This window comes from Urocampus carinirostris, chromosome 7 (assembly GCF_059441175.1).
Source record: "Urocampus carinirostris isolate Australia breed hairy pipefish chromosome 7, RoL_Ucar_1.0, whole genome shotgun sequence".
In the NCBI taxonomy this organism is placed as follows: domain Eukaryota; kingdom Metazoa; phylum Chordata; class Actinopteri; order Syngnathiformes; family Syngnathidae; genus Urocampus; species Urocampus carinirostris.
In genome coordinates, this window is record NC_142355.1 from 4,009,762 (window position 1) to 4,031,597 (window position 21,836).

A 21,836-nucleotide genomic window follows, 5' to 3' on the forward strand; every position below is an offset into this window, starting at 1 on the left:
ACAATGTATATGATATAACAAAACCCATGTACAATATACCATGTTAAACTACATAAATAAACACGTTTGAAAAACAAATTGTGTAAGATTATTTTGTATTTTGTAAGGGGAAATACGACAGTTTGTAAGGGCATGGAGCTGTGGAGCTTGATAGGTAACATAAATTTACCCACATTGTAGTACTTAGATGACCCAGCAGATGGCGCTACGCGAAAACGGCTGTGGTTTAAAACCATAACTGACATACTCTTTGCGCATGCGCAATTTGTTCACCCGGCAGGCTAAATTGCTTCCTCGCTAACGAGTTACCAAGCTAGCAGCTGTCATGTCGCCAAACGTCATTATTCCAACTTGACGGCAGCGGGAAAAAAAGCCACCATTTGACTCCAAAGTTGATAAAGATGAGGAGGTTGAACAAAAAGAAAGCTTTGACGTTGGTCAGGGAGCTGGACGCCTTCCCTAAAATCCCCGAGAGCTATGTGGAGGTGTCAGCCAGCGGAGGCACAGGTGATGCCGACTGTTTCTTCATCTTGTATCCAAAATTCACGCTTTCCATTATTTTTAATTTATTTAGTGTCTCTGCTTGCGTTCACTGCCATGGCTGTGCTTGCCTTCTTGGAGTTTTTCGTCTACAGGGACACATGGATGAAGTACGAGTACGAAGTGGACAAAGACTTCAGCAGGTATTAACACCAGGAAGTTGGAAACTTTTAGTCAACGTGTATTTCATTCGCTGCCTTGTCTGTTGCAGCAAACTGAGGATAAACATTGACATTACGGTCGCCATGAGATGCCAGTGTAAGTAGTATTCGTTGACGATTCCATACCTGTCAACCTGTACGTTTTTGCCGTACAAAGTACGTTTATTATGCATTATAAGACGTGTAAGACGTACAAGAAAATCTGTACGTAAATTTGTCAATGATGGGTACCATCCGGTACACACCGACTATCACCAAACGGCAAATCAGTCAAGTCAAACGAGTTCACCGCGGTATCCTCTATCTCGGTATTGTTTTTTTTCCTTGCAAACGAAGCGAGCGGTTTGATGTAGTGAAAGGAAGTCCGTCTTTTTTTTGAGAACCGGCTTTTTCAGCTCAAGTCATTGAAGAGAGCCAGTGTTATGCTGAGAAATGCATCCCTGCCGAGATTTGCATCCTCTAGCTCAGGGGTCGGGAACCTATGGCTCGCGAGCCATATATGGCTCTTTCTATGAGTACCTGTGGCTCAGAGACAAATTTGATTGCATGCAAATTTTCTCCATCTCGTCCAAAACATAAGCTATTAAACCTGTTCAGATACACGCAGAGCCAAACCAAACTTAACAATGGAGCAGTACTTCGCAGTATATATAGGGCACGTTTTTCACTACAATTTACAGTAAAGGTGTCACCAAAAAAAAAAAAAAAACTTGTTCTGGCTGTACAACGCTAAATAATCCGTTATATAAAACATCACTATATTATCTGTCTTCAGTGTTCAGATACCTTATGATGAATCCACAGAACAAACTATGAATACACCAAAACACCAGAAGAGAACTTAAAGTTTTTTGATTGGGTGAGTGGGAGGGATGGAGCTATGCAAAAAGTGCAAGCCCTCCCCCCCATCTCTCGCCCTACGCCGTCTGCGCCATAGATAAGCACATCAGGCTCCCTGTTTGCAGAATGTTGTGACGTTTTTACAAAATAACTGCTTACATCTGGTTTTGAAACCAATATGTATGAAAAAAATGGTCAAAATGAGTTTAACCGATCTTGAGTCATTGCAAGAAAGAGACAAGTTTAAAGTGGTATGGTTGTTGATTTTGGGACACGGGCTCTGGCATTATTCTCTTTTCATAATTTTTATCAAATCATCAAAAGTAAATGTGCTGAAGACTAAGCTTTTGTCTGGGGCGCGGGTTTAGCAATTTAGTAAATTTGTCTCATAATATATGGTGTGGCTCTTTCCCAAAATAAAATTGATATATTTTGCTTTTATGGCTCTTTGAGTCAAAAAGGTTCCCGACCCCTGCTCTAGCTACTATAACCACTTTTACCTCGTTTTATCTCACATTTATATCACTTTTCGAGAACTGTTATGCATTCTACCATAAAGCTTATTATGCTGAAATAAGCTTTATGGTAGAGTGCATAACAGTTTCAATACGAGCGATTTGAGTAGAAAAAGGCAAAATAAACATGTTACCTGCTCAAAAGTGATTTATATACAGTGTGCATTACCGTTCGATTACATTTCCCAAAAAGGGATATAAAAGTGAGATAAAACGAGGTAAAAGTGGTTATAGTTGCTAGGGGATGCAAATCTCGGCAGGGGTGCATTTATCGGCATAACACCGGTATAAGCCGACTATCACGAAACAATCAATCAAGTCAAAGGAGTTCGCCGCGGTAGCCTCTATTTTGGTATCGTTTTTTTCCTTGCAAACGAAGCGAGCGGTTTGATGTAGTGAAAGGAAGTCCGTTTCTTTTTAGAGAACCGGCTTTTTCAGCTCAACTCATTAAAGATCATTAAATCACTTTTATATCACTTTTCGGGAAATGTAATCGAATGGTAATGCACACTGTATATAAATCACTTTTGAGACGGTAACATGTTTATTTTGCCTTTTTCTACTCAAATCGCTCGTATTGAAACTATTATGCACTCTACCATAAAGCTTATTTCAGCATAATAAGCTTTATGGTAGAGTGCATAACAGTTCTCGAAAAGTGAGATAAAAGACAGATAAAACGAGGTAAAAGTGGTTATAGTAGCTAGGGGATGCAAATATCGGCAGGGGTGCATTTATCGGCATAACACCGGTATAAGCCAACTATCACGAAACAATCAATCAAGTCAAAGGAGTTCGCCGCGGTAGCCTCTATCTTGGTATCGTTTTTTCCTTGCAAACGAAGCGAGCGGTTTGATGTAGTGAAAGGAAGTCAGTTTCTTTTTAGAGAACCGGCTTTTTCGGCTCAACTCAATAAAGGGAGCCGATGTTATGCCAAGAAATGCATCCCTGCCGATATTTGCATCCCATAGCTACGTGTAACGACCCTCAATCATGCGCGACACAAGGTTTCACAGCCACTCGGTTTATTGCCTGCATTCAGTAAACAAAACATTACAAAAGTCAGGGCATCTGTTCACGACTGCAATCATCTAAAACATTAAAAATACAAAAAAACGGGTCATCAATCAACAGGCAGCACCTCGTGGCGTGTTTGCATCAAAACATGTTGCATCATCGTTTCAAGCTGTATTACTTCACTTCATATTTAGTGCTTTTTTAATATACATCATTTAGCACAACTTATTTTTTTTATATACAAAAATTATTTGTGAAAGCAGCTCCTATATCTAGCAAAATATGCATTTTTTATCCAACTGATATTGGGCACATCTTACCTTCAGCGCGATGCGAATTAGCTGAAGCTACGGCACGCGCTGAAGCCCATAAAGTGCCAAACGAAAAAGACAGTCGCAGACTTAACATTTGAATGAGGTACCGGAATATTAACAGTAATACAACAAAAACACAGATTTTGTCAGAATTTAAAAAAACATTCAAAACAATCAAATTTCAACTCTGTTACACCATTATAACCACTTTTACCTCGTTTTATCTCACTTTTATATCACTTTTCAAGAACTGTTATGCACTCTACCATAAAGCTTATTATGCTGAAATAAGCTTTATGGTAGAGTGCATAACAGTTTTAATACGAGCGATTTGAGTAGAAAAAAGCAAAAATAAACATGTTACCTGCTCAAAAGTGATTTATATACGGTGTGCATTACCGTTCGATTACATTCTCAACAAATACAAAGACAGAATGGTTTAAATTGTAATACAGTCCCAACAAATGCAAGACGAAATGGTTTTGGTTATATGTTTGCCATTACATTCCCGAAAAGTGATATAAAAGTGAGATAAAACGAGGTAAAAGTGGTTATAGTAGCTTGGGGATGCAAATCTCAGCAGGGATGCATTTCTCGGCACAACACCGGCTCTCAAGCGGCTCACTTGCTTTGATGCATTATAGTACGTATTATTATGTTATATATATGATATAACGAAACACATGTACAATATAACACGTTAAACTACAGAAAAAAAACACGTTTGAAAAAAAATGTGGTGTAAGATTATTTTGTAAGGGAAAATACGACAGTTTGTAAGGGCATGGAGCCGAGGAGATTGACAGGTGCGCGATCACATTGTTGAGGTTGAGACAGTTTTGGGCAACTACTATTCAATGACACGCGGTGAGGTTCGTGTAAGCCAGGGGTGTCTCAATTTACCAGATTTGGTAAACTGAATTTGTATGAGGGCTGGCATTCTATGAACAGTCTTTAATAAAATCGCCCTCCGCGAAAGGTTTGCAGTGCTTGACGATCAGCGTCACAACCGTGTACCTCACCTTTGTAGTATTTTCATATGACTCGCATGGTCTTGTGAAAAAGTGCTGCTGTGCGTTCAAACGGCTTCCATTTTATTTCCAGTTAGCTTTTTGTAGTTCGCGTGTTTTGCCTGGCAGTGCCTCTTGATATTGTATTCTCTGAAAACAGCCAGTCTCTTGGCAAATTAGACAGATGCAGTTCTTTCGGATTTCCGTGAAATAAAAACTCCAATTCCCACTTGTCCGGGAAGCGGTGGCCCTCACATTTAACTTTCCTTCTTTTATTTACCAGATATAAAATTGGCTGGCCTAAAATTCTCACAGAAAGCCAAGGGCAAGGTGGCCAAAGGGTTGCTGCCATCATCTGGTGAAAAAATAAATCATGTACAATTCTATTTATATGGCGGTCGACAGTTCTGGCAGGCCACATATTATCAATCTTATGACGGAGGCTGTTCACAGAGGTTATCGTGATTTTGCTTCCTCGTTCGGCATCAATGCAAGCCTTGGGACTTCTTGCGAATAAATACAGTACAAAAATACAATAACGTAGCCAATAGCACATCTGTATTTTCATGATGCTGTGACGCAAACCAATAGCAGACCAGTATTTTACATGACTTGGACAGATAGCGGATGAGCATTTAAAGACGTAATGCACAAACACCACAAAGTTTAAATTTTGTAAGTTTTTAAGAACTCAAGATTTGTTGATGTTGCACAGTGGAGAAATGCTGTAAAATATCTTATTTCACACTGTAAAGTGATGTAAATATAACATCATTTTGACTAGCTATATGTTTTATGGTCATGGAACCCTTAATCGTGTTGATTCTTGGGCAAGTTCATGCTGGCGGTGCCCATCCCTCACCTGGTTTCCATGGTTACCAGTAGGTGGACCCCCCTTATCTGTATGATTACATATATTGAACCACAAAATTATTGATGTACTGAAGAAAACCCGAGACAGTATTTCGCCAGTGAGAATGCGAAAGTCAATCGCTACAAATCGGTGGAGTACCAAAACGGTCAACAATAAACAGCCTTTCACATGTGTGTACAAGGGATTTGAGTGTTGGACAGGATTTGAGGTACTGTATATGGTGCTTCGTTACATTTCCAATAGCTCCAGTTATAAGTTTTGTTTTCTTTCTTACACCACACCCATGTAGAAAAAAAACAACCCTGCAACTATATCAGGTGAAAACAAGTTAGCCAATGACAAGACAGCTCTCCCAGGTGGCCTATGAATGATAGGTAGCATATGCCCTGAGTTTGGCATATAGACACTTTGTTAGCTTGGGAAAAGAATAGGGACATTCTGTGTCTTGAACATGATAATTATCCTTTTACAAACACATTAAGTAGGCAAAAGGTATAGATGTGTGTATATTAACAAAACCAGGTATCACCTTGCACAATGTTGACTTTTTTTTGCACTATGATGACTTTTTTTTTGCACCAAATGTATAATTGCACAAACCCTTACGATACCAAACTGTATGTAACATCCTACATGCCGACATTCCTTGTGTAAATATTGTGTAAATTACAACTATAACCATATCCTCCTTGTTTTATAACCTTATCTATTCTGTTCCTTTATCTTCTTGGCTTTTTTACCTCACTGTGAATGTGTGAAACTGGAGTGTCATGCCCAGTTTCGTTGTCACAATATGTTAAACCATTTTGTAACAATGACAATAACGGTATATTCTATTCTATATAGCACTCTTAGAAGTCTCTATTTCATTATGATTCAAAAGATGTGTGCATAAAAGCTTGCTATTGTTAAAATTTGGTTTGGCCATATAATTCAACATATCGGCAAGGGTCAATATTGTTGTTGTGCTTACTACATTTGTTGTGAGAATATCTAAATTTGTTAAAATGTCATATAAAGGTTTTTTTTTAAAAACTTGTTACAAGCCTGTATACAAAAAATCATGTATGTCTTAAGTGGTGTTAACGCCGAGTTTGATTTGTTTACATGTACAGATATTGGCGCAGATGTTCTGGATCTGGCTGAGACTATGGTTGCTTCAGATGGACTCAAATACGAGCCGGTTTGTAGCTATGGTTGAATTGACACTTTTTCCTGTCTATTATTCAAGCTATTCCTAGAAAATTAAAATGATCTGATTTGAGAGATTGGGATGGATCTACATCATAAACACCACACATCCTGCCGTTTTTGCCAATTTAAAATGGAGAAATAATGTGCACAAATATCCGAAATCCCAATTAAATCATTTGAACAAAGTATGAAGTTATTGTAGATGTCAAAATGCTGGTACACGATATACCTGAATTCTGTGCTTGAATGATTTTAGGTCAACTTTGAGCTGTCGCCACAGCAAAAAATATGGCACATGTAAGTTGAGGCGACAAGGATACCGCTATCTCCCAAATATCTAAATAACCTTATTGCTCATTATTTATATGAATGGCATTTGCAGGACCCTTCTTCATATCCAGGAACGTTTGCGAGTGGAGCACTCCCTGCAGGACTTGATCTTCAAAACAGCCATGAAAGGATCTCCACCCGCTCAGCACAGAGGGTGGGCTTATCTCATTCCGGTTAATTCAAGAATGTGAACTGTGAAATTGTTGCCGGGCAGATTTCATGAAGATAAAGCTAGACTGCCCAATCACGTGTTGAAACATATCTGCGATGACAATTGTTTTAGGTTTTAGTGTGATGGGCGGATCATTTTTTTTTTTTTTTTTAGTTATTTCTTATGAGGTAAATTCGTCCGAGATACGAGAAATTGTTGCAGTAGCTCAATGTGCCGGATTCGGAATCGGCAATCGCTGTATTGAGAGCTCAGAAAATTGGACACACTTTCCAACCCAGTCATGATTTGTTTGAACTGTTGCCCTCACGTAGACAATTTAAAATTTTCTAGTCTAGAACAAATCGATTGAAAAACGGCTTCTACCATAAGGCCATAATAAGCAACACTGCAATATGAATGAGACACTAATACCATGCTTAGACAAAGAATGTGCAATTTTCATGAGGGATGATTCAGTTCTTTATTTTTTATTTAATTTGACTCACAGTGGGACCTTGCTACTTCGCGGTTCGACGTTCGCAGCTTTTTTTTTTGAAGGGGCGTCGCTACTTCGCAGATTTTCACTTTTGGCGGGTGGTTTTGGTCCCCATTAACCGGGTCTAAAAAATAATAATTAAAAAATATATATTATTATTATTTTTTTCTTCTATTTGAAGGGTCGTCGGTACTTTGCTGATTTTCACTTTTTGCGGGTGGTTTTGTTCCCCATTAACTGCGTCTAAAAATAATAATTAAAAACATTTATTTATTTATTATTTTTTGAAGGTGCGCCGCTACTTTGCGGATTTTCACTTATCGCGTGTGGTTTTGGTCCCCATTAACCGCGATAACCGAGGTCTTACTGTATTTTTATACTAGTACCCTTAAGAGGTGTGTTTTTCAACCTTTTTTTTGAGCCACGCTTTTTACATTGGAAAAATTTTGCGGCACACCACTAACCAAAAACGTTATAGAATGACACTGAACAGTATGTTTAATTACAATATGATTTATAATACCCCCAGTTTTTACAGCGCAGACACTTGACAATGAAATATTTGCAAAAAAAAAAAGAATCATAAATGTTTTTTAAAATTTTAAAAAGTGACATTGGATAATTTCTCACGGCACACTCGTGTGCTGCGGCACAGTGGTTGAAAATCACTGCCTTTGAGGAACCTGTAAGGAATTTGAAACTTTGTTACTCTCTGCCTCCATCTCCTGGTTTAAAGTCTTGATGGCAGCTTGAGTCAGCTCGTTAACGATGTACAGTACATGCATTTATTTGATGCGCTCAAATATTTTTTTTTTCTCTTTCTTGGGGTTTCTGTTGTTGTTTTGACCTTTCTAAAAGCAGGCCTTTCCTCTTTTTTACCATTTTCGTGCTACACTGACAAAAAAAAATCAACCTGCAGGGACAAGCATGACATCATATCACAGAATTCCCCACAGCCCCATTTCCACGAACCCAATGTCTTCCACCCCGAACAACTCTGATAAAAGTGAGATGAAAGCAAATAGGTGTGGTGGAAAACAAAGCATACAGCCTCTTTGTACTCATGTGGACATTGTCAACACTTAATTAATAAAGAAAACACGTAACTTTCAACTATTTAAGGTGACCTCAAGCAACTCGCCTCACCTTTAACTTATTATTTAACCTATGGTATTTCATCTTGTAAATGGTCTTGCACCATTAGGATGGCACTTTTAAATTTTGTTGTGCATTTCAGATGTTAAAAATTAATTTCTATTGCATGAATTAAAGACTTAAGATCAAGGTGAAGTACAACGACTCATTGAAATTGAGACTTTATCAAAAGTTGATTGCATTTAAACACCGATACATTTTTGTCTGAAACGGCATTATTGTTGGATCCAAGCGTGATACAGGTGTTAGGAATTTAATACAGTACATTAAAAATGTACCGTTTACCAAATTGTTCGAATTGGTTATCTGAATCCATTAACTAAACACAAACTTCATTCTCCTAACAATGCATGCTTGTTTCTTTATGGAAAAATGTACAAGAGACCGGCATTTCCACACGGGGGCAGATTTATTTTCTTAAAGTATTTAACTAAGTGAATTCCGTGGAATTAGCCGGATTAGTGTCGCTCTTCGTTGAGCCTCTCTCTCGATGGTCCCTCTCGATCTCCGATCGATCTCCTTTCTCCCGGCCCACGCCTTTTTCCCAAGCTGGCGTGTCGGCTCCTCCCATGGGCGGGCCAGAGACTCCCCACGTTGACTCCACCTCGTCGCCTCGATGTCTGAAGAAACTCAAAACAACACCAAGCGTTTATCAAAACAAGGCCTGACGTCCTTCGTCAGCGCCGTTATTAAAATTCCCCAGCCAAAACACTCCACACTTGTAACTGCGTGACCTGTCATCGAACTTAAGCCTTCTCTATGAAAAATCTTCATTGCATTCAATAAATGTAACTTGTATAAAATCCTTTATAGTAAAATGTATAAAATATAAAATCATTCACAGCCAAGATTACAAATGAATGAAAATACATTTTGTGCATGCGTCCTTGCACAGCTCAGACGGCAGCACGTCGCTTAACGCTTGCCGGATTCATGGACATTTGGACGTCAACAAGGTGGCCGGAAACTTCCACATCACCGTTGGAAAGTATGGACACCCAACACACATACATGAAAAGAGAAACTTTTTCATATTTTGATATCCAATTATATTTTGGTTTCTAATGAGTTTGGCCAGCAAATTAGTTCAACTCCCAAGGCAATGTTCCAAGTACAGTATGCGAATGGGTCATTTATGTCTACAGGTCCATCCCACATCCACGAGGCCACGCACACTTGGCAGCGCTGGTCAGCCATGACAGTGAGTTGTCGCACTTCACCTTGATCTCAAGTAACCGCTGACACTTCCTACCTCGTCATCATTTCGCAGGTTTCAACTTTTCCCACCGCATCGACCACCTGTCCTTCGGCGAGGAAATCCCAGGGGTCATCAGCACGCTGGACGGCACCGAGAAAGTCACCACCAACCGTAAGCATGTCTACGCTCGCTGTGAAGACTTCGGTCGGTGGATTAAAATCGAGGCGTGTGCGTGTTTGTGTGGGTTTTTTTGCCATCAGCCAATCACATGTTCCAGTACTTCATCACAATCGTACCCACCAAGCTCAACACGTACCAGGTTGCAGCCGACATGCACCAGTACTCCGTCACAGAGAGGGTGAGAAGACCTGGCTGTGAATTTTGGGAAGCGGCGCGACAGGAGCGGCTCGTGATCTGGATTTTCCTGCATGTGCACAGGAGCGCAGCATCAACCACGCGGCGGGCAGCCATGGCATCTCGGGAATCTTCATGAAGTACGACATCAGCTCTCTGATGGTCAAAGTGAGCGAGCAGCACATGCCGCTATGGAAGTTCCTCGTGCGTCTGTGCGGCATCGTCGGCGGCATCTTCACCACCACCGGTAAACTGTTTCATTGCTCCTCTTTCATCTTTGCCAATATGAAATGAAATGATCTGTATTTATATAGCGCTTTTCAAGTCAAGACTTCCCAAAGCGCTTTACAGTGTGCTTCACATTTCCCAATAGCGGCCGTGCAGCCATGTAAGGCGCTAACCTGCTTATTGGGGGCATTTGGGGGTTCAGTGTCTTACCCAAGGACACTTCGACATGTAACACTGGGGAGCCGGGATTCGAACTGCGATCCCAAGACAAGCGCTCTACCTCCTGAGCCACCGCCGCCCCCATACAGTGTTACCTCTTCTTACAAGCTTAATCCGTTCCAAGATCATGCTCATAGCTCAAATTGCTCATGTGATGTGCAAATTTTCCCATTTTGAAATAATTTAAAATTGACTCCGGTCCTCCCAAAACCATATAAGTGAACCCTAAAAAGCTATAAAGTAAATCTTCATAATCACCAAAACACATTCAAATAAGTACTAATAATAAACTCTTTAGTTCATATCTTATTTATTTTATTACTGTGTTTTTATATTAAATTAGTACTTGAATGTATTTTAGGTAACAAGAATTTGTATTTTATAGCTGTTTAGGGTAATTTTAGGTGACTGGGAGCACATTTATATGTTTTCAGTTATTTCATATGGGAAAATGTGTCAGATATAAGAAATTTTAGAAACTACCTTCATCTCATATGTAGAAGGGCCACTGTATTTTCAAACCATTAAAACTATTGATAAAATCATTATATAGGGCGTCACTTTCTCACAAGCAGTAGTTTTTTTAAATTTTTCTGTTGAAATGATGACTTCTTCGCCCTGGTTTATTCCTGGACGCTGGCTATTTCAGCTGAAAATGAAAATCTCCATTCTGATTCCTGTTTAAATTGTATTCATCATTTGGGTAATGAATATCTGAAAACTGGGGTACAAAGACTGAAATCAAATTGAATGTATTCATGTGCCGCAGGAATACTACACGGTGTGATGGGTGTCTTTGTGGATGTGGTCTGCTGTCGTTTCAAAACGGGAATTTACAAACCCCTCAAGGTGTTGGTCTACATTTTAAAACTGATTTTTCCAATCTCCTTGCTTTATCTTCATTTGGCTGTGTTTATGATCTCATTACAGGAAGAAAATCCTGAAAAAATGCAACCTGCAAAGGAGCAAGCACTGCCCCCTGCTGGCACTACCTTGACAAATTGAGTGATGGCAAGCCGTTGAGAATTGATAGTGGCCTGAATTAAAGAGGAAAGTTAAAGGTGGGCTGTTTCGTTTGAGGTGGTTTAAAAAATTGGAATTAAAATATATTCACTGATGGGTATGTTAAAAATGCTCAAATGAGTTTAAAGAACCTTTATATTTGTTTTTCTACCGCGCCTATCTGCTTTTATGTTTTATCAACGCTGTTGGGGACACGTAATGCTTTAGGTAGAAGGGGGACATAAGGGGAGGTTGGAGAGTGACTTCATGCTTGTCGTCAGTTTTTTTTGCTGGTGTAAAAGTAAGAAAATGCATGTTTTTAAAACACTCCAAAAGCCAACCCAAAAATGAAGAGTTTATGCAATCGCGTCGAAACAAATGCACATATTTGATGAAAGAGCTGACTGGGGCTGCCCTCATGACCTTAAGCCAGAAGATGACAGCAGATGGTAACAAAGTTTCAAATTCCGGACCGCACCTTAAACACAAAATGCTTATCATGAAACCATTGAATACAGGATCAGTGTTCCAAAATGCCCAGTTTGAAAAGAATGTTACACAGCTTCCGGCACTCATGACAAGGAAAACCAAACTTTAAATTGCAATGAGAGAAAAACATACCACACAAAAGGTGCCTATATGTAAATGTTTATTAAATAAAATCTCTACACTGGAATCATCACAGTCTTTTCTGTATCACGTCAGTGTCTCTTTTACATCAAGAGTTTATTTGACAGTATTTCAGAATATCTTTCGGTAAACAAGTTTTTTTTTTTTCTTAGCAAAATGTAATATATCCGTACAGTTGCATTTCATAAAAATAGTTGTTCACGTCTTTGAAACTACAGTATCAATGGTACAGTAAACCATATTTGTAGGAATACAGCTGTACAAGGGAAATGAGTACTCGGTTAACACTGCACAGGTATACTCTATGGAGACATGAGCGTGTCATTGTTCCTTACACAAAGGTGGCGCTATTTTACAAAATGACTTGCAGACGGGGTGGACGGAGAAGGCGGATTTTTTCAGAACTAGATGTCGAAGGTTTTAGCACATAGTCTTTCACGTTCATGATAATCACGCTGAGAAGCAGAATCAATGCAATTGGACTGGAGGAATGCTCACAAAGCTTTGAGTTGGGGGGAAGGGTGTAGGATTTCATATTTACTTTGTGAGCAAATATTGTCTTTATTGTTTATTTTTTCAAATGTTTCATGGATCGGCAACAAGCAGTAGCTAAAAATAAGCAAAAAAACGCCCGCTGCTAGCACAATGCAAAACATCACTGGTAATGATAAGCATCTCTGCAGCTAATACTTGAACACAAAAGGTGCAGCAAGACAAAAGTACTTTGCCCTTACTTGTAATATTGTATAATATTGAATTGTGAAACCTGTCATCTTCCTGCTGGCCACGCGGTGCATTTGCAAAACACCCTTAAATAAATCGATCAGATCCAACACTATCAACTATTACACGCTCATTTTCAAACACATGATGCAATTTTTTTTTCCGCTGGAAGCCATGTTTCCATTCATTGGTGGATCTTGAGGGTTTCTGATGTGTTTTGAGTTAAAAGCTTGTATGTCAAGAAATCCCAGCACAGGCAAGACCTGACTTACGACTGTGGCTGGCGAATTGTAATTTTTTATTTAATATTTTCAAAACAATGTACCACCATTTTGGCAGAAAGCCGGCAGGGTAATTTACCACAGCACTTTGTAACTATTTATTGTCTTGGCTGCAGATGTTGCCTTTGTAATGGATTCAAGAGATTGTTGAAATCGTTCTCGGTCGTCAGTCCGATGTTACCTGTATTTCATCTAAAGCATGGGCGTCAAACTCGATTTACTCAGGGAATGCCGGAGCTTGGGTCTGTTAGGTTAGACCTCATTTCCACCGGAAAAGCCTTTAATACAAAATATCACTCTTCAAATATATTTAAAAAAAACTAATTTTCTTTACGAAATAAGTTCTAAAAATAAATATGAGGAATTAATAAAAAAATCAAAAGACGTTATTTTGAGTATTATAATTCCAATTTTAATGTATGATTTTAGCCTTTAATTTTCTGATCATGAACTGTGTGGGTGTGGGTTTTTGCTAAATAAGTTATCTCAGCATTTATCATTTGTGGATTATGACTGCAAATTGTGGTTTATAACCGCTACAAAGCAGATAAAACATGTTTAACAAATCAAAGACAATATCCCACTGAAAGTTATTTGTGAGGCGCATTGACTGTCCTTTGAGCTTTAGTTCAACAGAGATGACGATATCCCTTGTTGAGGGGGCATCCATATCAAACGATTGCATTAAATTTACAGATCAAGGTGAGGGCCTCACAACCTAGGAGATGCAATAAAAAAAAAGGGCTCGGGGGGAGGGCTTTTAGAACAGGTTGGAATTTCTTACCAGAAGTTTGGACTCGCTCCCCTGTTTTCATTGCAAGTTCAAAATTAATTGAACTTTCTCATTTTGAGTGCCTACTAAACTTTAAACTTATCACTGTGCTTTTGCACCCCTCAGCTCGATCTTGGTGACTAGCAGCAATGCTAACAATCAAGTTTCAACACTTTCACGACCAGCAGGCTGATATGCGTACATTTATCTCCGTGGCTTTTGAGTAAGGCACTCAGCCTCTGCTTCATCATCTTTCTCCTCAGTGATGTGGTCCACAAAACAAAGTATCCGCCAATTTTTTGTTACTTGTGGATTTCGGAATAATGTTTGAAAATGTCAGAAAAGCTTCTTGAACATTTATTGTTGTTTTCGATATCTGTCTTAAGGTAGTGTACTAATCGGCTTTTTTCCTCATCACTTAGAAAACAAAGCACTGGAAAAACAACAAAGTTCAGCGAGTAGAATATTTTGGCCATACAAGCATCAGAAACAGGACCACAATTTTCAATCAAAATGCGACTAGTCTGCCAATTCCATACTAAAAGTGCATGCAGACATCTTTCAGTCCGCTAGTAAGAAAACGAGCATGTAACTACAGATTACTATTAAGGTAAACAATGTCAAATATTTAATTGTTTCCTACTAGTGAAAGAAAATGCCAGAGGTAAGATCTACTGTTCAGTTTTTTGTTGTTCTAAATATAAAATGTTGAAATAATTTGGTTCCACTCCATGAAGGTGTCTCACATGTTGTCCATTTTTTAGAAAGTAGTTTGTTTTTTACCATGAAGTTTAAAGCTTGAAATGTGGCAATATGACAGTCTTTGGGAGCCAATACTTTCACTCGGCACTATATTTTTATTCAGTGTTAAAGTTCTTTCTCTTTAAATCCAAAAGGAGCAGTTTGCAACGTTTAATGTGTTAAAAGTCTGCAGGTGCTGAGTGAGGCATGCAAGGATTCTGATTTGGCTTCACCTCATTCATGATAGTAATGAACTAATGATAGTACTATATTGGCAAGCTAACAGCAAGTCGAGCTATCCAACAATGTTACATGGACTTTTTTCATAATAGGATTAGCCATCAGTTCATGCTTTCATTTAACAGGTGCAGAGCATTAATGTAATTTATAAGTTAAGGTGAGACGATTGTTTCTATGCTACAGTTGATATATTGCTATCTTGCTCTGCCAATCAAATGATGAATAAGATGTAGGTTTATTTATTCGTAAATCTGATTGACAGGAACCTAATAACAAGTAACATTATAATTACTTATTATAGTAATATGTCATGTCCTGCACGGTTGTCATGGCGCCCAGGTGGCCCCGCCCCTTGACACCGGCTGACCTGCATTTTCCCGATTACTCCTATGGGTACTTAAACGCACCTTTTGGAACTGCCCTTTGCCAGTTCATTGTTTACCCTTTTCGAAAACCTGTTCATGCCTGTTTGTTTCCTCTTGTTGTTCTTGTTGGACTTTGTTGCACTTCGGTGTAACATTCTCAGAGATTACTGCAAGTTCTGTTTAATCCCTTTAAATGTCTAGTCTGTAGTTTTGCCTGCATTTGAGCCTGCTTTGTTTTGTTTTTGGTCCGTTTGTGTGTTGGACAACTTTACTTTCTCAAAGTGACAGATCGTCTACGCAAATGAGTTCCAACCTCCTGCTTCCCGACCCGTTTCAAGACATTCCCGACCCGCTTCGTGACAGTAATACTTATCATGATAGCCTTTTGTACTAATCAATAACAACAAAAAAAGTAGCTTTCAGTTTAAAAAATATTGTTGACTTATCATGAAAAGCTTTACTGGTAGCATCAGTAGTGCACACAGCTGTCTAAATAAGTCTGGAAATAAAAGTTTTTCAAAAGTATACCCTTTTGATATACTTTTTGTCATACCCCCAGGTCAGTGGCCTTGGGGGTATGGCGCCCGCCCCGAGACTGGGAGGTTGTGGTTCAAGCCTCAGCCGAGTCATACCTAAGACTTAAACATTGGTACCCGTTGCCTCCCTGCTTGGCGTTCAGCATTAGGGGTTGGAATTGGGGGGTTTGGTCACTTAATGACTTCCAACACCTCAGTTGGGTTGAGCGAGGGGGCTGGGAATCCCCTCCTCTAAATCGATCTCCCAAAAAGAGTCAGAAATGACTCTAGCCACCTCCCACTAGGGGGATATGGCTGTGGTATATATAATATATATATATCCTTTTGAAAGAGGCTACTATAGTATGAAACAAGTTTCGGATGCTAGCGAATCACTGTGGGTTAACAAGTAAGATACAGTTTATATTTGATGCTTGTAGGCCAAAATTGACGTATGAAAGACGTCATGGACTCATCTATCCTGTTACTATTGGGAGCTATCAAGGGTAGCTTATGAATGCTCAACAGATGTTCCGCGAGTTAACAACACTGCAAATGGTTGACGTACTTGTGTACACATAACGCAGTAGATGTGCAGCGACTCGTCACTAGTAGAAAAAAATGGAGAACAAAGAGGTCCTCGTTCACGGTTTGGGGTGTCCCATGCTTGGCTGAAATGTCTTTTTGATATGTGGTCATCATCCAGGCTTCGGGACAACAGTTTGAGAACCAAAATAATTCCTTCATGGTGTTTTTCTTCTTTGAATCTTTTGTTCTTTGTCTTCATAACATCACATTTTTGACATCTTTACATTTACAATATATGTTAGGCATGTAAGGAGCAATAGCCAGACAAGTTTCTAGAGCAAAGGTTCCCAACTAATGCTTATGATGTAAAATGAGCTGCTAGTGAAAGTGCTTGTTATTTTTTCCACATTTACCCAATTATAAAGCGCACCTAAAGATCCCTATTTGGCCAGCAATTTGAACGTGTGCCTCGATACTGCATACGGTAACTACAGTGGAACCTCGGTTTTCGAACGCCTCTCAGTTCGAACAAATTGAAGTCCGACCAAAAAATTCTAGAAACTCTTGCCTCGCTGTTCGGTCAAAAAATCGGAGTTCGAACGCCGGTAATGCGTGATTGCGTACGCTAGGGTGCGATGCTGAGCGGCGTACGGGTGTTTTAGCCCCTTATTATGCCTCCGAAGAAAGTCAGTGCAAGCAGCAAAGTTGCTACAGGTGAAAAAAGAAAAGTAGTGCATACAACTATTGCATTTGAGAAAGAAATAATAGCAAAATATGAAGGAGGTGTGCGAGTGTCTGATCTTCCTACGGAATACAGGATGGCTAAATCTACGATTAGCAACATATATATAATATAGTGTAATAATCTGTGAAGCCCTTTGAGACTCTTCGTGATTTAGGGCTATACAAATAAAAATGACTTGACTTGACGATCTGTACGATACTAAAGAATAAGGAGGCTGTGAAATCTAGTGATGTGGCTAAGGGAGTGAGTGCTATAAGCAAGCAACGGCCGCAAGTTTTGGAAGAGGTTGAAAAACTTTTGATGATTTTCCTCTCCCCACCGTCCACCTGCGCCTTCTGCTGACCACTACAAAGGTAAGAAATCCTATTCATAATTATTTTCTTTATCCTTTTTTTATTTTTACACGTTCATGTTAGCGTAATTTTTCGTACGGAAGATTACGATAACACGGACGTACGATTAGCCTGGGTTAGCTTTACGTTAAACATTCAAGGTAAACGTTGAGGATGTTGGAACGGATTAAAACGATTTACATTATTTTTAATGGGAAAAATGATTTTGGTGATCGAACAAATCGGTTTTCGAACAGGGTTCTGGAGTATGGTCGAGAACCGAGGTTCCACTGTATTCTGCCTTTGAGAAACATGGTCTTCAAGTGCCCTCTTGTGATTAACATGTTCATTTTTTGTCACTAAAAGTAAACGCAGGACTTAGAGAGCAGCTCAGAAGCCAGCTTTTAAATACTTTGACTTGAATGGGGATGAATTGATTAATTTTAGTGGTGAAACCAGCTTTAATAATTTATTTCATTTAACATAAATGATCATTATTTGGATTTAAAGTTATTTATATTATGCAACCATAACTCTTACTGTAGTTTCAGTTCCATGTGCCTTATACTCCAGTGAGCCTTATATATAAAAAACATATCACAAAAGACTATTTTTTGGGGGGGTGCCTTTAAATCTGGTGCGCTTAATGGTGTGGAAAATACTGTACTGTGTAAAAACATTCTTGAATTTCTGTCACACAGAAAAACAAGATTGCTTTTTTGTGTTGGAAATAACCCAGTCTAATGTAAAATGTGTATTTTTGCGCCATCTCTGTGCCAAAGAGGAAAGTTAAAGTGTACAGCTGCTAAATAATGCATCTATTTTGTGGTGTTTTGGCGCTATGAGTGCAGAAGGGTGGAATTTCATTCATATAGGCCCGCATGCGCAATATCGGGCCCGGGGGCCAGTTATGCCAAATTTCTACTGGCCCGCAGCCTCTGTCATATAATTAAGTAAGTAAGTAGTATATGCCGCAGTATGAAATAAATCTGTACCAAAAGAAATAAAAATCACTATTTCGCTAGATGATATCATAGGCCTTTTGCCCTTGGCTTTTCTGTGAGAATTTGGGTCCACCCCATTTACAACATGGTCGACTGTAAGCAAAAAAAAAAAGGATAGTTGATTGTGAGGGCCACCGCTTGCTGGACAAGTAAATTGGAGCATTATTTTTCCCACTGAAATGCCTAAAAACTGTTTGCCTAATTTGCCAAGAGACTGTGGCTGTTTTCAAGAATATCATATCAAGAGGAACTGCCGGCCAACACATACCGACTACAAATAGGTAACTGGAAACAAACACTGCGAAAAGGTGAAGCAACTGGAAGCTGTTTTAACAGCACAGAAGCAATTTTTCACGAGACTCTGCAAGTTAAGTGAAAATGCTACAAAGGCGAGCTACTAGGTCGTAACGCTGTTTGCCGAGCACTGCAAACTCTCTCGGAGGATGAATTTATTGAAGGCTGTTCAAAGAATGACAGGCTATATAGTCGGCCCTCACACATTTTTTCGTGCTCTTTAGCTTATTCCCAACCAGGTTAGAGTTTGTCGCTGTAGCCTTTGCCACTTTTGCTTTCTGGTTGTCTGTTAGCCTAGCTGCTCACTGCATGTTTTTGGTCAGCCTGCCTCGCCCTTTTCCACTGCAACTGACTTTTGTTGATCAGTCCCGGTTAATACCCCGTTGGCAGCTCACAATTTTATTTTTTTATTTTTTTTTGCCAGTTAACCCTCTTTTGGCTCTTTGTTGTACCATTACTGAATCCACCTGCGATACAACGCCTAGACATTCTCCACAGAAACTACCAGAACTTTGCTTAAATAACACTTCGACTAAATAAAGGGTATAACAATAGGGCGACTAGCTTGCACTAGGGTGCTACTGTTACGTCATAAAAAACAAGACATCCTGTCTTCAAAATGCATGATCTCAGAAAATGATTGGAATATCCTGATGAGAGAGAGATTTTATGCCAAAAACATATACAGTGGAACCTGGCTTTTCGAACGCCTCTCAGTTTGAACAAATCGGAGTCCGACCAAAAATTTCGAGAAATTCTTGCTTCGCGGTTGGGTCAAAAAAATCGAAGTTCCAACGCCGGTAATGCGTGAGTGCGTACACTAGGGTGCGATGCTGAGCGGCGTAGGGGTGTAGATCGCTCTTTTCGTGACCAACTGTTATCGCGTGCGGACGTGCTTCGTTTTGCTTTCGCTTTTAATATAGGTGTACCAAGTGTTTTAGCCCCTAATTATGCCTCCGAAGAAAGTCAGTGCAAGCAGCAAAGTTGCTACAGGTGAAAAAAGAAAAGTAGTGCGTACAACTATTGCATTTAAGAAAGAAATAATAGCACCACCGTCCACCTGCGCCTTCTGCTGACCACCACAAAGGTAAGAAATCCTATTCATAATTCTTTTCTTTATCCTTTTTTTTATTTTTACACGTTCATGTTAGCGTAATCTTTCGTATGGAAGATTACGATAGCGCGAACGTACGATTAGCCTGGGTTAGCATTATGTTTACGTTGAACATTCAAGTAAACATTCAGGGTGTTGGAACGGAGCCCCCTTTCCAATGAACCGCTCACCACTTGTTGTGGAGACCCGGGTTCTAAATGACTTGTAAACGACCTGATTTTTAAAAATGTTTACACGTTCATGTTAGCGTAATCTTTTGTACGGAAGATTACGATAACGCGAACGTACGATTAGCCTGGGTTAGCATTATGTTTACGTTGAACATTCAGGTGAACATTCAGGGTGTTGGAACGGATTAAAACCATTTACATTATTTTTAATGGGAAAAATGATTTCGGTGATCGAACCAATCGGTTTTCGAACAGGGTTCTGGAACGGATTATGGTCGAGAACCGAGATTCCACTGGACTGTTTTCTCACATTTTTCACGTTTAAGAATTTAGGATTACACTTAAGCAGAAGTGTTGGCAGGTAATGTAAAAGTTGGGAAACACTGCACTAGAAGTTTCTCTGTCCCCAATAATAAAAAAGGCGAGTCTTTTGGCATAACTCATTGGGCTCCTCACGCTTATGTTGCAACACCAGTGAGAGTTAATCGGCTTTTTAAGGTGGCGGGTGTAAGAATCCTCACATAAAGCAACATCAGATTGGATGAAGGAGACAAACGGTGGTAGATCGTATATGTGGGGGTCGGGGGAGGGAACAGACAAAAAGCCCACGCTGCTGTCTACCTGCTGACCGTGGAGGTCCAAGACCTCAGGGTGCTGGGCAGTTTATCAGGACCGGGGATGTTCCAGGGCCCCGGAGAGGTGGCGGCGGCCCCTCTGGCAGGGGGTTGGTCGGCACCCCCGTAACGTTTCTCATCTCTGGGGTAACAACACCTGGATGGCAGCCTTTCCTGGAGGTCTGCCAGACGGGCTCCGCCGGCGTGAGGGTCCCATGGCCACAGAGGGCCCGCCCCCTTCAGGTCACAGGAGGACCTCTGCGTCCCCGGCAGGATTTTCATGGGCAAAACCTGCCCAGTGCCCGGCCCGCGCTCGGCCTCTCCTCCCTTCCCCCTGGTCATGCACTTTTGCTGGGTGGACCTGCCACCTGCGAGGCCTCGAGCCGAGGAACCGTGGTCCTCCGCCTTGTCCGCCGCCATGCATGTCGCGGCCTCTAGTGGGAGCTGATGAAGGGAATCCAGGGATGCGGCCGGATGGGATGGTGGCAATGGACTCTGGTGGGCTTCGAGGGTCACTTCCGGCAGGGTAGAGTAGATTGTAGAAAAGGAATCCCAGGGGCCGACACAGTCTGTTGAAAAGAAATATAAAAACGTTCAGAAATGGACTAAGCAGCATGTTTCCATATTTACCGTACCGGGTGTTCCAAAACTATCGGGTACTGTTGAATGTGATGTTGCCATACACATGAATGTAATGTGAACAGGGTTGGGTAGGGTTACTTTAACTTGATTAATTTCAATTACTTTTGGATTACTCCAATACCAAATATGCTAATACAAGTTAAAAGAAACTAAATATGAATAAAATGACAAAATTTTGTGCAGGCTTGGGGAGTAACGGAATACATGGAATGGCAAAAATGATGTTGGCAAGCTGTTTGGATTTATCTTCATTTTGTTTTTGTCGCATTTGATGTTAGTTTTGCCGGAGATCAAAGCCAGGAGAGAAAGCTTACCACGTGTTGTAAGTCATATTTTTATTCATATTTAGTTTCTTTTGTGGGCAGCACGGCAGTTGTTAGCGCGTGTGCAGGCACAGTTCTAAGGTCTTGGGAACCTCCTGTGTGGGTTCAAATCCAGCTACCGGACTTCCTGTGCGGAGTTTGCATGTTCTCCCCGTGCTTGCATGGGTTTCCTCCGGGCACTCCAGTTTCCTCCCACATTCCAAAG

At 40.1% G+C, this 21,836-nt stretch overlaps 2 protein-coding genes across 5 annotated transcripts in view; one reads left to right on the forward strand and one right to left on the reverse strand.

The window, feature by feature from the left end:
• The first annotated feature begins 254 nt into the window (after positions 1 to 254).
• On the forward strand, positions 255 to 11,660 carry LOC148362137 (endoplasmic reticulum-Golgi intermediate compartment protein 2-like). Its single transcript, XM_088339561.1, has 13 exons — positions 255 to 507; positions 575 to 683; positions 752 to 798; positions 6,387 to 6,454; positions 6,722 to 6,762; positions 6,848 to 6,949; positions 9,493 to 9,585; positions 9,743 to 9,798; positions 9,868 to 9,966; positions 10,056 to 10,153; positions 10,234 to 10,396; positions 11,366 to 11,445; positions 11,527 to 11,660. Exons 1-13 carry the CDS (start codon positions 402 to 404, stop codon positions 11,599 to 11,601), a joined length of 1,137 nt encoding a protein of 378 aa, XP_088195687.1. The 5' UTR covers positions 255 to 401; the 3' UTR covers positions 11,602 to 11,660.
• Positions 11,661 to 20,034: 8,374 nt separating this feature from the next.
• The window catches only part of magi2b (membrane associated guanylate kinase, WW and PDZ domain containing 2b), a 260,147-nt gene continuing 258,345 nt past the window's right edge, over positions 20,035 to 21,836 (reverse strand). For 3 of the 4 annotated variants that reach the window (XM_088339562.1, XM_088339565.1, XM_088339564.1), the window contains exon 22: positions 20,035 to 21,235. In XM_088339562.1, the coding sequence (XP_088195688.1) occupies positions 20,670 to 21,235 (566 nt within the window). In that variant the 3' untranslated portion in view covers positions 20,035 to 20,669. The remainder of the gene's footprint in view (positions 21,236 to 21,836) is intronic. The other variant, XM_088339563.1, reaches the window with a different exon arrangement.